General features: G+C 45.7%; 1 protein-coding gene across 8 annotated transcripts in view; it reads left to right on the top strand.

Annotated features, from left to right (window-relative positions):
• Nucleotides 1-13,397, top strand: part of IKZF3 (IKAROS family zinc finger 3) — a 63,998-nt gene that overhangs the window by 34,647 nt on the left and 15,954 nt on the right. For 6 of the 8 annotated variants that reach the window (XM_083469943.1, XM_083469942.1, XM_083469944.1 and 3 more), the window contains 2 exons: nucleotides 236-403; nucleotides 2,165-2,281. In XM_083469943.1, coding sequence (XP_083326069.1) covers nucleotides 236-403; nucleotides 2,165-2,281 — 285 coding nt within the window. The other 2 variants (XM_083469949.1, XM_083469948.1) reach the window with 2 other exon arrangements.

Genomic DNA, 13,397 nt, shown 5'->3' with positions numbered 1-13,397 from the left:
CCTTACCACCACCACCAACACACACACACACACACACACACACACACTTTAGGTCTGTGAGGTGGCCCTTGCTTTCCCTCTTTCGGCCAGTGCTGGGTGGTGTGGCATCTGAAGCCCTGCCTGGCAGCCCTCAGGCAGAATTATGTATAATTTGTGTTTTTAGTATAGAGGCTATACACCTGCATGATAGCACTTAAGTGATACCTTTTTCTCCTCCTTCCATGGTGTTTTTAAGGTGAGCGCCCTTTCCAGTGTAACCAGTGCGGGGCCTCGTTTACTCAGAAGGGCAACCTTCTCCGCCATGTTAAACTTCACACCGGGGAAAAGCCATTCAAATGCCACCTTTGCAGCTATGCCTGTCAAAGGAGAGATGCGCTCACTGGTCACTTAAGGACACATTCTGGTAAGTGACTTTAAAAAAATACCGTACTTTTCCGTGTAGAGAACAAGTTTTTTTTTACTCTAAAATAAGGTTTAAAATCGGGGGCGTCTTATACATGGATAGTGCATATGCGGGACAGGCGATTTGTTGCAGCTGTGAGCAGGAGCTTGTCAGCAGCGATTGGGTGGGTGATTGGTTGCTGCTCCAAGGGCTGTTTAAGATTGGCTGTTGATGTGGCAATTGTGTGTGCGGTTTTTGGGGCATTCCCCTCCAAAAGAAGCTCAACAAATCTGGGCAATCCTTCCCGAAAAAAAGTTCAATAACTTTGGGCCATCTCTCCCCATTTTTTAAATTTTGGGTCCCCAAAAGTAGGGGGCGTCTTATACATGGGGGCGTCTCGTATACGGTAAAAAACGGTAGTTCTTGCCCCCTCCCCCACCTGCCCTCATTGAACAGCTCCAGCTCCTTTTCCTCTTCACTTTCAGTCTTTCAAACTCTTTACCACCCGCTTTGCCATGAGTAATTACTTTTGCATCCAAATAGTGTGTGAGAGTCAACTAACCACACAAGATTGATCAAAGCCATTGATGCTGATGTGTCGCACTTATCTAGGAAACTGTGATGAAGTCACACCGTTTGTTTGTGTGTGTGTGTGTGTGTGTGTGTGTGTGTGTGTGTGTTATAAGCAATCAACTTTACAAAGAGAATTGATGTCTAGTCTTTGCATCATGCATGTGGAAGCACTGGATGCTGATTGGCAGAGCTGCTGTGATGTCACAAAATGTTCACAAATCATTTAGTGCCATTGATTAGCATTTTAGTCTTATGAGAGAAGGTCAGTCCGGCTGGGAATAACATCTCACACAGCCTGTAGGGACAGGAGTAGCTTTCTGATGCATGTTGAAGGTTGGGGGGGGGGAGCAAAGGAGCAAGGGGACCTGGAATCATAGAATCAGAGAACTGTAGACTTGGAAGGGATCCTGAGGGTCATTTAGTCTAACCCTCTGCAGGGCAGCAATCTCAATTTCCTCCAACAGTAGAAGTAGAACATACATAGCCTTCATGTCTAACAGCCATTGTTATTATCCTTTGTGAATTTGACTACTCCTCTTTTAAAGCCATACAAGCAAGATAGCTGAAGGACCTGTGCAGAGCAGGCTAAAAGGAGAAGGGAACTTGATAAAATTTGAGAAAGAAGATGGGAGACAAAAGGAGGCTAATGAGAAAGGGGGCTCTGAGGAAATTTCAAAGTGCGTAAGGACAGCAGGAGCTGTGTACATGAAGCGTGAGAAGGGCTAGGCAGAGAGGCTGGAGAAAATAGGACAGAATGGGTGCCAGAGACATGGAGAAAGCAGGACTGGGGTAAAATCTCCCATAGAGCCCTGGAACATTAGGAACTATGTACCATAGGCAAGAAGAAAGTGGACAGATAAGGGAGGTTTGGGAGACTGGCGTCTACGGGCCATGCAGAGAAATCTTGTTGGTGACCATGGACCCACACTTTGCTCTTCTGCATTTTCCTTCAGCTGCAAAATGGGTACAGTTGGGATTGGAGGGGAAATATTCAACGTCACTGTCAAATATTTAAGTCCACTGGGCAATTGGGTATCTGGAATTATTCCAGTCCCTGATGCAATCTGATCGCTCATGCAGGAGAATTCAAGGGATGAACAAGGCAGTGATTTTAAGCCACTGGTTTACATATTAAAATTGATGTGTCAGAAACACAGTACATGCACAGAAAGATAACAGTCCTTTTGTTTGCTTGCTTATTCCTCCTAGTGGAGAAACCATTCAAGTGCGAATTCTGTGGGCGGAGTTACAAACAAAGAAGCTCATTGGAAGAACACAAAGAGAGATGCCGGACTTACCTGCAGAACGCTACCCTTGGTGAAGCTGGTGAGCCCCTCAAAATTAATTAGATGCAGAGAATTCTGAATTAAGTTGGAGTATTGAGGAGGGGGAAGATCCTGGAACAGAGTTGCATGAACAATTGTTTCCCTCCCTTCGCGAGGGAAATCCATGTGGCTCTGAGGAATCAAATAATTTCAGGCATGTAGACCTTCCTCCATCATGGCGAATTTTGTGCATAGTTGCTATAAACAGATCCTATTACCAGGAATTAATTCAATCTCAAATAACATATTCAGACATGCTTTTATACCAAAAAAAAAGTCTATTTAAATGCCCCAAGGCAGTGGGAGAGGATACAGCTGCCATTCCACCAGTAGCCTCAGCCAGTTCTAATCCACTCTGCCTGTTGTACAACTCCGGCCTCTGGTTTTACCCCATAATCCCCTTGGAAGGCCAAGGATAGTGGTGGAGGGATGGGGTGGAAAGCAAAGCAGTTGTCTCGAGGCATTTTAAAGGTCTGCCTGGGGTCTTTGCGCATTTTGGCAAACGGTTTCAGAAGACTTCGATTACAGGGAACTTGTGCCGTTCTGGTTTGTTGCTTCTGCAGCACAAGGTAGATGGGAAGTTCCTGGCAACATCCACCCCAATTTATAGGGCCACACCAAATATTATATATATATATATATATATATATATATATATATATATATATATATATATGCAGGTTTTGGTGTCTTCGGGTGTCTTCCCGTGTAAGAGTTGGGGTGTCTAGGCGACGTTTCGACGAGGTCTCACTCGTCATCTTCAGGCTGGTGCTTTCGGCTTCTTGTTACTGGAACAGAGCAGGATCTCAGTGTTTGAGTTCCTATAAATACTGTGGAGGGGGTGTGGTGTATAGCCTCCGACGTTCTGGGCAGAGAGGAAGTTCCCAGGTTAGTGTGACTTTTCTTCTTTTGTTCCTTAATTACTTGAGGGAAATCTTGAGTGATTTCTTGAGTGATATGCTGAGTACCACTTAGGAGGGTCATTAAGTGTGGATTAGTTAATGACCCTCCTAAGTGGTACTCAGCATATCACTCAAGAAATCACTCAAGATTTCCCTCAAGTAATTAAGGAACAAAAGAAGAAAAGTCACACTAACCTGGGAACTTCCTCTCTGCCCAGAACGTCGGAGGCTATACACCACACCCCCTCCACAGTATTTATAGGAACTCAAACACTGAGATCCTGCTCTGTTCCAGTAACAAGAAGCCGAAAGCACCAGCCTGAAGATGACGAGTGAGACCTCGTCGAAACGTCGCCTAGACACCCCAACTCTTACACGGGAAGACACCCGAAGACACCAAAACCTGCATTCCTGTACCCGTGAAAATCTACGAAAGCATATATATATATATATATATATAATTATTATTATTATTATTATTTATACCCCGCCTATCTGGCTGAGTTTCCCCAGCCACTCTGGGTGGCTCCCAATCAGTGTTAAAAAAAAACAGTACAGCATTCAAAGCACATATGGGTCACATGGCTCTCCCCAAAGAATCCTGGGAATTGTAGTTCTGTGATGGGTTACAAACAACAGTTCCCAGGATTCTTTGCTGTTAAAGTGGTATAAATTTGCTTCCAACAAACGGCGTGGATGTGGCTAAGGAGCTAATACGGCATGGATGTGGCAGAGAAGTTGCAGTTGGAAATATAGCGGATTGTAGTCTGAAGATAAATAGGCATTTAGGCTCAGGGCCTTTTCTGTGGTGGCACCTTAAAGGTGGAATGCAACTCTGCTCAGAAGCGCAGCTGGAACCTTCTAGATTATCTTTTCAATGCCGGTTTAAAGCTTGCTTATTTACCAAGCTTTTTAATGCGTTGAATTTTCGTAATGGAATTTCCTGCTGCTCTTGTTGTTTTTACTGTAGATCTTATTGGTTGATTAGGCTGCGGCTTATAATAAATAACACCCCGCCCCAAATAAAGAACAACATGTTTATGAACTCGCATTCAACATTTTAGATTTCACTTGAACTATGGCGCAATTCGTAAATGTTGGGTTAATTTCAAAAACTTGCCAGCCACATGATGGTGGCATAATGGATGATTTATTGGTGTGATCAACTGATGTCAGTATAGGAATATATATGTATAGATAGATAGATAGATAGATAGATAGATAGATATAGATATAGATATAGATATAGATATAGATATAGATATAGATATAGATATAGATATAGATATAGATATAGATATAGATATAGATATAGATATAGATATAGATATAGGTGTGTGTGTGTGTATATGTACTCCTTTTGTTACTAAAGCGTGGAAGGGAAACGATTGTGGCTGTTGCAAGCAGGGAGGATCTGTGGGCGTACCAAATCTAGCTTGAACTACTCGGAGGAGTGAGTGTGGGGGATTTTGCTCCGTGTTTGTCTTCTCTGAGGCGTCTCATCTGCGTTTCGACTGCTCCTCTGGAATTTGCCATTGATTGAAAAGGTTAGCATTTGCGACCACATGGCTGGGAAGGAAGAAAAAAAAAGTTCATACCCCAAACCCTGCATGCAGCGTTGTAATTCAAACGTGACTCCTATGCCTGATCAGAGATCCTTATCGGGCCCCTAATCAGTTGTCTCGTTCCGTGCTCCATTCCCCTAATGACCACATCATTTGGTGTGACAGGAAGCAAGGCCGCTCATTCAGGTCTCATTTAGCACTTCTGAGGTTATGTTAACCAAACCCTCTCGCTGTGAGAAATGTGAAACTGCTAAGGCCTGGGCTGACAGAAGTCTCATGTTGGGAACAGCCTGAATTGCACCCTGAAAAGGCATGCCGTTGCTACGTTGCTAGAATAGAGGACCAAAGGAGAAAGAGAGACAGACAGAGAGAGGGGTTGGGGAGGGGATAGGTAAAGGTAAAGGGACCCTAACCATTAGGTCCAGTTGTGGCTGACTCTGGGGTTGCGGCGCTCATCTTGCTTTATTGGCGGAGGGAGCCGGCGTACTGCTTCCGGGTCATGTGGCCAGCATGACTAACCCGCTTCTGGCGAACCAGAGCAGTGCATGGAAATGCCGTTTACCTTCCCGCCAGAGCGGTACCTATTTATCTACTTGCACTTTGATGTGCTTTCGAGCTGCTAGGTTGGCAGGAGCAGGGACTGAGCAACGGGAGCTCACCCCGTCGCAGTGATGCGAACTGCCGACCTTCTGATCGGCAAGCCCTAGGCTCTGTGGTTTAACCCACAGCGCCACCTGCGTCCCTTTGGGGAGGGGATAAGAGCACCCAAAAAGTTGGTGCTTTCTGCTTTCTGCTTCCCCTTTACCCTCCCCTTCTATGCTCACTTGCAGTACAGGGATCCTTCTGTCCCTAGGCCGCACGAGAAGTCTCCTTACCACCATCAAAACCGATCTTTTACTTCCCTCACAGTATCTGTACTAATTATTAACATTTTGTGACAGTCCCTTCCCCACTCCACATTTAGATTGTACATCCTTTGGCATCACAGCAGCACTTCAGTAAATAAATGGCTGGGGAAGCTAATGTCACAGGTGATAAGATCTGGGGTGGGGAGCCTTGTTCCTAGGTGTGAATGGTGCCCCTCCAGGTCTTTCTGTCTGGCCCTGGGGGCTTTCCCCAAGCCACACCCCCTCACCCATGCCTTCCTCGAGCACCTCTGCCGGGCTGAAATGTGTCCTTGAGCTCTGATAATGCCTATTGCTTGTCCGTGTGGAGATGTTGGGGGAGTGGGGGTGCATAGGAAAAAAACCACTTTTTTTAAAAAAAGATGGCTGAAAAATAGCTGTGTAAACGTAAGAGTTACACCTGCTGTTCCCCCCACTTTGGCCTTTGATTCTCTCCCCCCCCCCACACTGGCATGCTGCCCCTGGAAGATTTTCCATGATGAAACTGAGACTAAAAAAGGTTTGGGCTACAAACTTTAATTGACTTGCTTAGTAGTGTGATTTTTCTTTGATTAGTCACTGGGTCCCATTTAATTGGTGGATCTGAGAATAGTGGTCACAAATCAATTTTTGGGGGCTAATATTCACATATAATTAAATGTAACCAATCCATCAATCAGTTTACTAATTGCCTGCCATTTAGTACAGTTTAATCAGCTAAAATTATTTCATGGTTAGAGAGCTGTTGTGTTACTGCGCTGCAGATTGTGCATGTAAGTTTGGCTGCAACTCAGGTGATGATCTCCACCAGGCAGGTTGCAGGTGGATGTGGCATCCGTACAAAGAAAAGCACAACTCTACACACATAAAGCTACTGTGTCCGAGGGAAGGATTCTAGTTTTGCCTTCTGCTAGTTCACAGTACACTCAGGGATTTTGGTTTTGTTTATTTGGGTTTTTGTTTGTTTGTTTGTTTATCTTGCCCCCTCCCCGCCAGCTGTAGTTCAGATTGGTACAGCCCAGTCTCGGGTTGACCATTTCAGCGAAGATCCTAACCCCATTTACCTGGGAGTAAGCCCCACTGACTTCACTAGTTTTTACTTCTGGATTGCACTGTTAGCAAGTTCTTTCAACTAGCAAACTACTATTCAAAGCCCAGAATAGTCTCTTCATGTGACACAGCCCAGTACTATCTTGTCTTTATTTCTCACCATCCCCGAAACACAACCAGACTTGGATGTCGGCTCATGTGTTTCCTTCTCCATTTCTCCCGCCATGCTCGAAGTTATGTTTTTGCCCTCCTGCCTCCCGCCTCCTTAAACTGAAAAGAGAAAGGTGTTGCATAGCACTTTTACAGCCCTGTTGTTTTAGGGAGGAAGGGAGAGGCACGCCCTAGCCTCGCTTATCCTAGAGCTCAGGCTGCTGAGGTGTTTTCACACTGAGGCTTAAGGCAGTTGCTGCTGCCATCAGCTCTGCAATGTGTGAAATCTACAATTGGCAGAATGACCATTTGCATTACAAATGCTTCTTCTCTCCCACTTTCTCCTGTGCATTAGCAAAGGCTGAAAATGCACTTAGAATGTAGAAATAGACACTGAAAGTTCTGTTTTTAAGTAGCATTCCTGTTGTGCACAAGAAGTTCTTTAAATTCTCTCTCTCTTTCTGCTTTCCTATTTCCCTCTTTTATGTATCTGTAGGGAAGCCTGGGACAGAGGGACGTGGGTGGCGCTGTGGATTAAATCACAGAGCCTTGGGCTTGCTGATAAGAAGGTTGGTGGTTTGAATCCCTGTGATGGGGTGAGCTCCCGTTGCTCGGTCCCTGCTCCTGCCAACCTAGCAGTTCGAAAGCATGAAGTGCAAGTAGATAACATGTTCAAATATATAAAAGGATGTCACATAGAGGAGGGAGAAAGGTTGTTTTCTGCTGCTCCAGAGAAGCGGACACGGAGCAATGGATCCAAACTACAAGAAAGAAGATTCCACCTAAACATTAGGAAGAACTTCCTGACAGTAAGAGCTGTTCGACAGCGGAATTTGCTGCCAAGGAGTGTGGTGGAGTCTCCTTCTTTGGAGGTCCTTCTTTAAGCAGAGGCTTGACAACCATATGTCAGGAGTGCTCTGATGGTGTTTCCTGCTTGGCAGGGGGTTGGACTCGATGGCCATTGTGGTCTCTTCCAACTCTATGATTCTATGAAATAGGTACCGCTCCGGCGGGAAGGTAAACGGCATTTCTGTGCGCTGCTCTGGTTCGCCAGAAGCGGCTTAGTCATGCTGGCCACATGACCCGGAAGCTGTACGCCGGCTCCCTCGGCCAATACAGCGAGATGAGCACCACAACCCCAGAGTCGGCCGGGCTGGACCTAATGGTCAGGGGTCCCTTTACCTTTACCCTTTAGGGAAGCCTGAGTCTCCCTTTACTATCCCTCTAGTCCAGAGAGTGAAATCCATTTGCACTAACAAGCTTATACATGTGTACGGAAGCGTACTCTTATGTGTATACAAAAAACCTCAGGGTGCTTCCAGACAGGTGTTTATTGTGAGCTGTATGTATGGAAGAGGAGTCAAAATGCAAGCCCATATTACCCGTCCCTGCTTGATTCAGATTTCCTCTTTCTGGGGGAAATCCAGAAAGCTCTGTTGCCAACACCCATTTGCAATAATAAGCCTTCATCTGGGAGCATCCTCACACACCCCATGACCCAATCTCCTATGCATAACTCTACACCTTGTGCTATATCGGTCTCCAGGCTCACAGGCGAGGCACTGGGTATTGACATGCACAGCACCTGCAGCCAGGGCCGGCCCAAGACTTTTTGCTGCCTAAGACAGAACAGCACATGATCCCTTCCCCCTCAAAAAATGAGGGGCATGGTATCTAAGACTAAGCATGTCATTTTGGCACCTGAGACAGAAAATCCACCAAGTGCCTCTCCCTCAGAGTAAAAATGCAATAAGAATGCATGAAACAATTTGCTGCCCTTTCATGACACCCAGAATCTGTTGCCTCAAGCAACTGCCTTGCACTACCTAATGGTTGGACCAGGCTGTACCCTATGCTAAAATTCTGCACCAGGCAATCCACATTCTTTCTTGAGAAAAGCTGCATTAAGTCACCCCAGCCATAAGGTTTATAAACCTGTTCTTTCTTTCTTTTTTTCCAAAAAAGCAAACGAAAAAGGAAAGACAGAAACATGAGTTTCTTAGGAAACTGAATTTTGCACCCGCAATCATATAATGTGCACTTTCTGTGCTTCCACAGAATTGTGGCACGTGCGACACCTTGCCTATTGAGGCCAGTCTTTTTTTCAATCAGGACAACAGTCCTCAACGTGCTACAGTCCCAGCAGTGATTAACCAGGCCCCCTCCCCCTCATCCATGTTGACTAATTTCTGTACTGCGGTTTTGGGACAGGAGTGCTTTGAAGGCCCTCTGCCTTCAGTTTCAAAATGCTGTGTAAAGTGCAAGCAAGCAAATTAAGTAATCTGCCTATGGCCCTTTTTGTGTGTATGTGACTAATTTCAGTGCCGATTCAAATATGCCTGAGGTGAGTTTGAAGCTAAGTTGTCAAAACAAGTTGTCAAAAGGGTTAACTTACAGTGCTGCAAGTTTCATCTATCACGCCTTTGTGGTTAATGCTGTGTTATTTTATTTAAGCACACATTTTATTCATTATGGGAACCTTCCTCTGGGACAAATTTCAAAGAGGTCATCATTTTATGCTCTCTGGAAAAGCCACAGAGAGACCTTGTGGCCATCTGCTGTTAAAAGAAGGATGCTGGATTAGGGGGAACCTTCGATATTATTCAGAGGCGCTCTTATTCCTTATTTACAGTGGTACCTCGGGATACAGACGCTTCTGGTTACAGACTCCGCTAACCCAGAAATAGTACCTCGGGTTAAGAACTTTGCTTCAGGATGAGAACAGAAATCGTGCGGCGGCAGCGGGAGGCCCCATTAGCTAAAGTGGTACAGTGGTACCTCACAAGATGAATGCCTCGCAAGACGAAAAACGTGCAAGACGAAAGAGTTTTCCGCTTTTTGAGTCGTTCCGCAAGACGAATTTCCCTATGGGCTTGCTTCGCAAGACGAAACGTCTTGCGAGTTCTTGCGAGTTTGTTTCCTTTTTCTTAAAGCCGCTAAGCCGTTAATAGCCGCTAAGCCGCTAAGCCGTTAATAGCCGCTAAGCCGCTAATAGCCGTGCTTCGCAAGACGAAAAAACCGCAAGACGAAGAGACTCGCGGAACGGATTAATTTCGTCTTGCGAGGCACCACTGTACCTCCGGTTAAGAACAGTTTCAGGTTAAGAACGGACCTCCAGAATGAATTAAGTTCTTAACCCAAGTTACCACTGTATTTATTTTCATACATTATCCCCGGGGGTGGGGAACCTTTCCAGCTTGGCAGACGAGATCTTTATCCCCCCCCCCACTCCACAGGCTGGCTTTAACAGGTGGGCGGGAGCCACCCATCTGTCAATCACCTGGCATCATGGAATTCAAGGCAGTGTATTTGTGGTTCCCAGGCCATCAGCCATGTAGGCCCTGCCCAGATACAGACCTGTGGCGCTCCAGCAAGATGGTGGCCTGTAGACCTTGGGACCCTTATGTTTTCAGCCTTAACACCCTAAATGGGTTCATAGAGACACTGAATTCATGAAGGTGAATCATCTTTCAGGTCAATTTAAAATGTTGTTAGGGATTACCTGAATTTTATTTCATTTTATTTTTTGGTACTGTGAATTTTTATTATTACTTCATTTGTTTTGCAAAAAATTAAGTGGAAATAAATTTTAAAAAATGCACTTGTAAAAAAGGCCTGCATTCAATGTGACATAAGCTTTCAGGGACCACCAAAATATCAGATGCAGTGGGTTTATACAGCTACAATGTATTTTTGAGTATTTAGGATGCCACAAATTTGTCCTTCCTCTTTTTAAAATAAAAATTAAAATTCTGAGAAATCTTCTAGGTTTGTGAGAGGTTGTGGCCAGTACTATCAGAGCCACCCACTGTTACCCTATGAAGTCTGTGTGACCTAGAACACACCCAGCACTTTCTCCTTTCTACATATTGTGCGGAGAAATGCGTTGAGAACAAGCCGCCTCTCAGAAAAAGTTGCCTGTTAATCCCAGCAATCTCATTAAAGAGCTAGCAACAAGCTTCCAAGAAATAGTGACATGGCTCCAGACTGAAGAGTACACAGTTGGAAAATCTCTGCTCCAGACTGCCGTGGGGTGGAGCCACAAAGCTAGCAGGTGGGAGGGAGAGGCGAAGGGCGGTGGGGAGGGTGGCGCAGTGCAAATCTTCTGGCAGGAGTGCCAGATTGACTCTGCCAGTGTGTTTGCACTGTGCTGACACCCCAACGCCTCGTCTCTCTCCTGGTAAGCAACGGTGACCCGCCTGCCAGGAAGTTCGCGTAGCGGCTTGGCCCCACCTGGTGAGCCTCTTATTCCTGTTGGATACAAGGCCAGATCTATAGACAGAACGTAAAGAATATTAGCAGTCCTCTAACTGGACCCTTTACTTCCCATTGGGATGGAGAGATTTAACTCATTGTTGTTGTTCTGCCTTGCTTTATTAACATAGTGACAAAGGGGATTTTTCTGCATTGAAACTTCCCTTGCTGTTTTCTCTTTATAGCATTCTTCAGAGTTTGTGATCCTTGTAAATCAGTAAGCGTTGTTTTGTGTGCTTTTGTTTTTTAAAAGAAAGAAATCACAGATCCGTTGGAATCACTGCTTCCTTGCTTTCAGTTTAAGTCTTTGTCTTCCAAGCCTTCCTTGGCTTTGTTCTCTTTATTTCTTATACAGTGGTACCTCGGGTTACATACACTTCAGGTTACATACGCTTCAGGTTACACACTCCGCTAACCCAGAAATAGTGCTTCAGGTTAAGAACTTTGCTTCAGGATGAGAACAGAAATCGGGCTCCGGCGGTGCGGCGGCAGCAGGAGGCCCCATTAGCTAAAGTGGTGCTTCAGGTTAAGAACAGTTTCAGGTTAAGTACAGACCTCCGGAACGAATTAAGTACTTCACCCAAGGTACCACTGTATATATTGATGCCCATGACTTTCACTCTTCCACCATTGCCGCCCTCGGCCACCAGAACTCATTGTTGTTGTGATATTTCTGCAGGTGTGATATTTCTGCAGACTCTCCATTCTCTCCTGCTTCCCCTCAGAAGGTGCTGCCTCTGTCTTGCCCTTCTTCTGTAAAACACAATTCTTCCATTAAGCCTTTTGTCCTGAAGCTTTTCTTCACCCCCTTTGCACCTTATATCATCCTGAAAACAGCCTAGGCCGCTCTTCAGTTGCAGCTGCATAGGAGCCTCTTTTCCATAGTGACGCCCCAGGCAAAGTGGGAGGCTGTGTGCGAATGATGCAGCCACATTGAAAAGGGGGCTCACTGCATGGACCGTTTTGCATACGAACTCTTTCCTTGTCATCCCTCCCTTCTGCTTTGCTGTCACCTCTTTAGATTATAAACTCCTCAAGGCAGAGACTCCCCCCCCCCCACACCTTATGTAATAGTATGTGTCATGTACCTCAGTTGCTCTGTATAATTTAATAAATAATGATCACTCCCACTAATAGCAAACTCAGTTGCTGAGTGCCAACAGGGTCAGAGGCAGTTAGCTGGGTAGGGTGGAGCTTCTATGTCAGTTTCCCAGCAAATGGGTTGCTGTTGCATCCCAGAGAGAGATAGGGAGTGTGGAAACAGCAGGGAAGTCGGTGCAGTAAAAACGCACTGGCAAAGCCAATCTGGCACTCCTGCCAGAAAGTTTTCACCGCACTGGCCTCCCTCTACTCCCTGCCTCCTGGAAAGCAATAGCAACCAGCCTGCTAGGAAGCTAACATAATGGTTCTGCCCCAGCTGGCGAGTTGCTTCTGAACAGGATAGTAACCAAAATAGGGCCACTGAGAAATAAGAGAGAGGACTTTGCATGCTTAGAGGAATCCCAGAGTTTGCAGAAGTACAAAGAATATTGGGGGGGGGGGAGGACTTTGAAGGCTAAAATAACACCAGCATCCCTAACCCCCCCCAACTCCCCCCCCCAGTGAGCATGCTCAGTGATCACAGAATGCTAAGTATCTGTTTGGGTGGGCTGGGGAGTGAAAAGTGATGGGGAGGGAGAATTGAATGTTGTCTTGCGGAGAGGTTATGAGTGGCTGGAGCACTGAACAGTAGCATTCCACAATAAAGCATTCTGTTTCAAACAGTGCTAATATTAATGATAAACCAAGCATGTTTCAAAGGGTGAAGATGTTGTGGTTCCATCAAAGCGCTTTTTTTCTTAGCCCATCCATCAAAGGGCTGAACGCTCCCCTTTCGCATTTGCCTTTTCATGTGTTCTGGGCCTGCCTGCAGGTGTCTTGCAAGTCTTACTCAAAATCAAATGGAAAGATGGGCGGGACAAAGTCTCCCTCTGCGTTTCACAAACTACAAGGTCCAGACTGTTCATTAGCAAGAGGAAGTGTACAATCAAGATGTTAATTCCGTTAGGTTGTTTGCTCCCCTTTTGTGAGTCTGAGAAATTGCAGGGTTTCAGTGTGTGTGGTGTTTTTGCCCCTTAGCTCTGCTGACCACAGGGGTGAAACAGAGGTTTGAGAACAACAAGAAGAAAACAGCTACTCTACCACAAGTTCCACTCAGCTTTCCTGGCTGAAGTGTTGAGGGCAACTATCTCTTTTCCCCTTCTTTGCTACATCTCTCTCTCTCTCCCTCTCTCCCTCCCTTTCTTTTCGTTCTCCCCTCTTTTCAGCCTGAT

Source organism: Podarcis liolepis (genome assembly GCF_965112155.1).
Source record: "Podarcis liolepis genome assembly, chromosome: 13".
NCBI lineage: Eukaryota > Metazoa > Chordata > Lepidosauria > Squamata > Lacertidae > Podarcis > Podarcis liolepis.
Note: the sequence above shows the minus strand (reverse complement) of the source record. Positions and strands in the feature narration are given on the sequence as shown.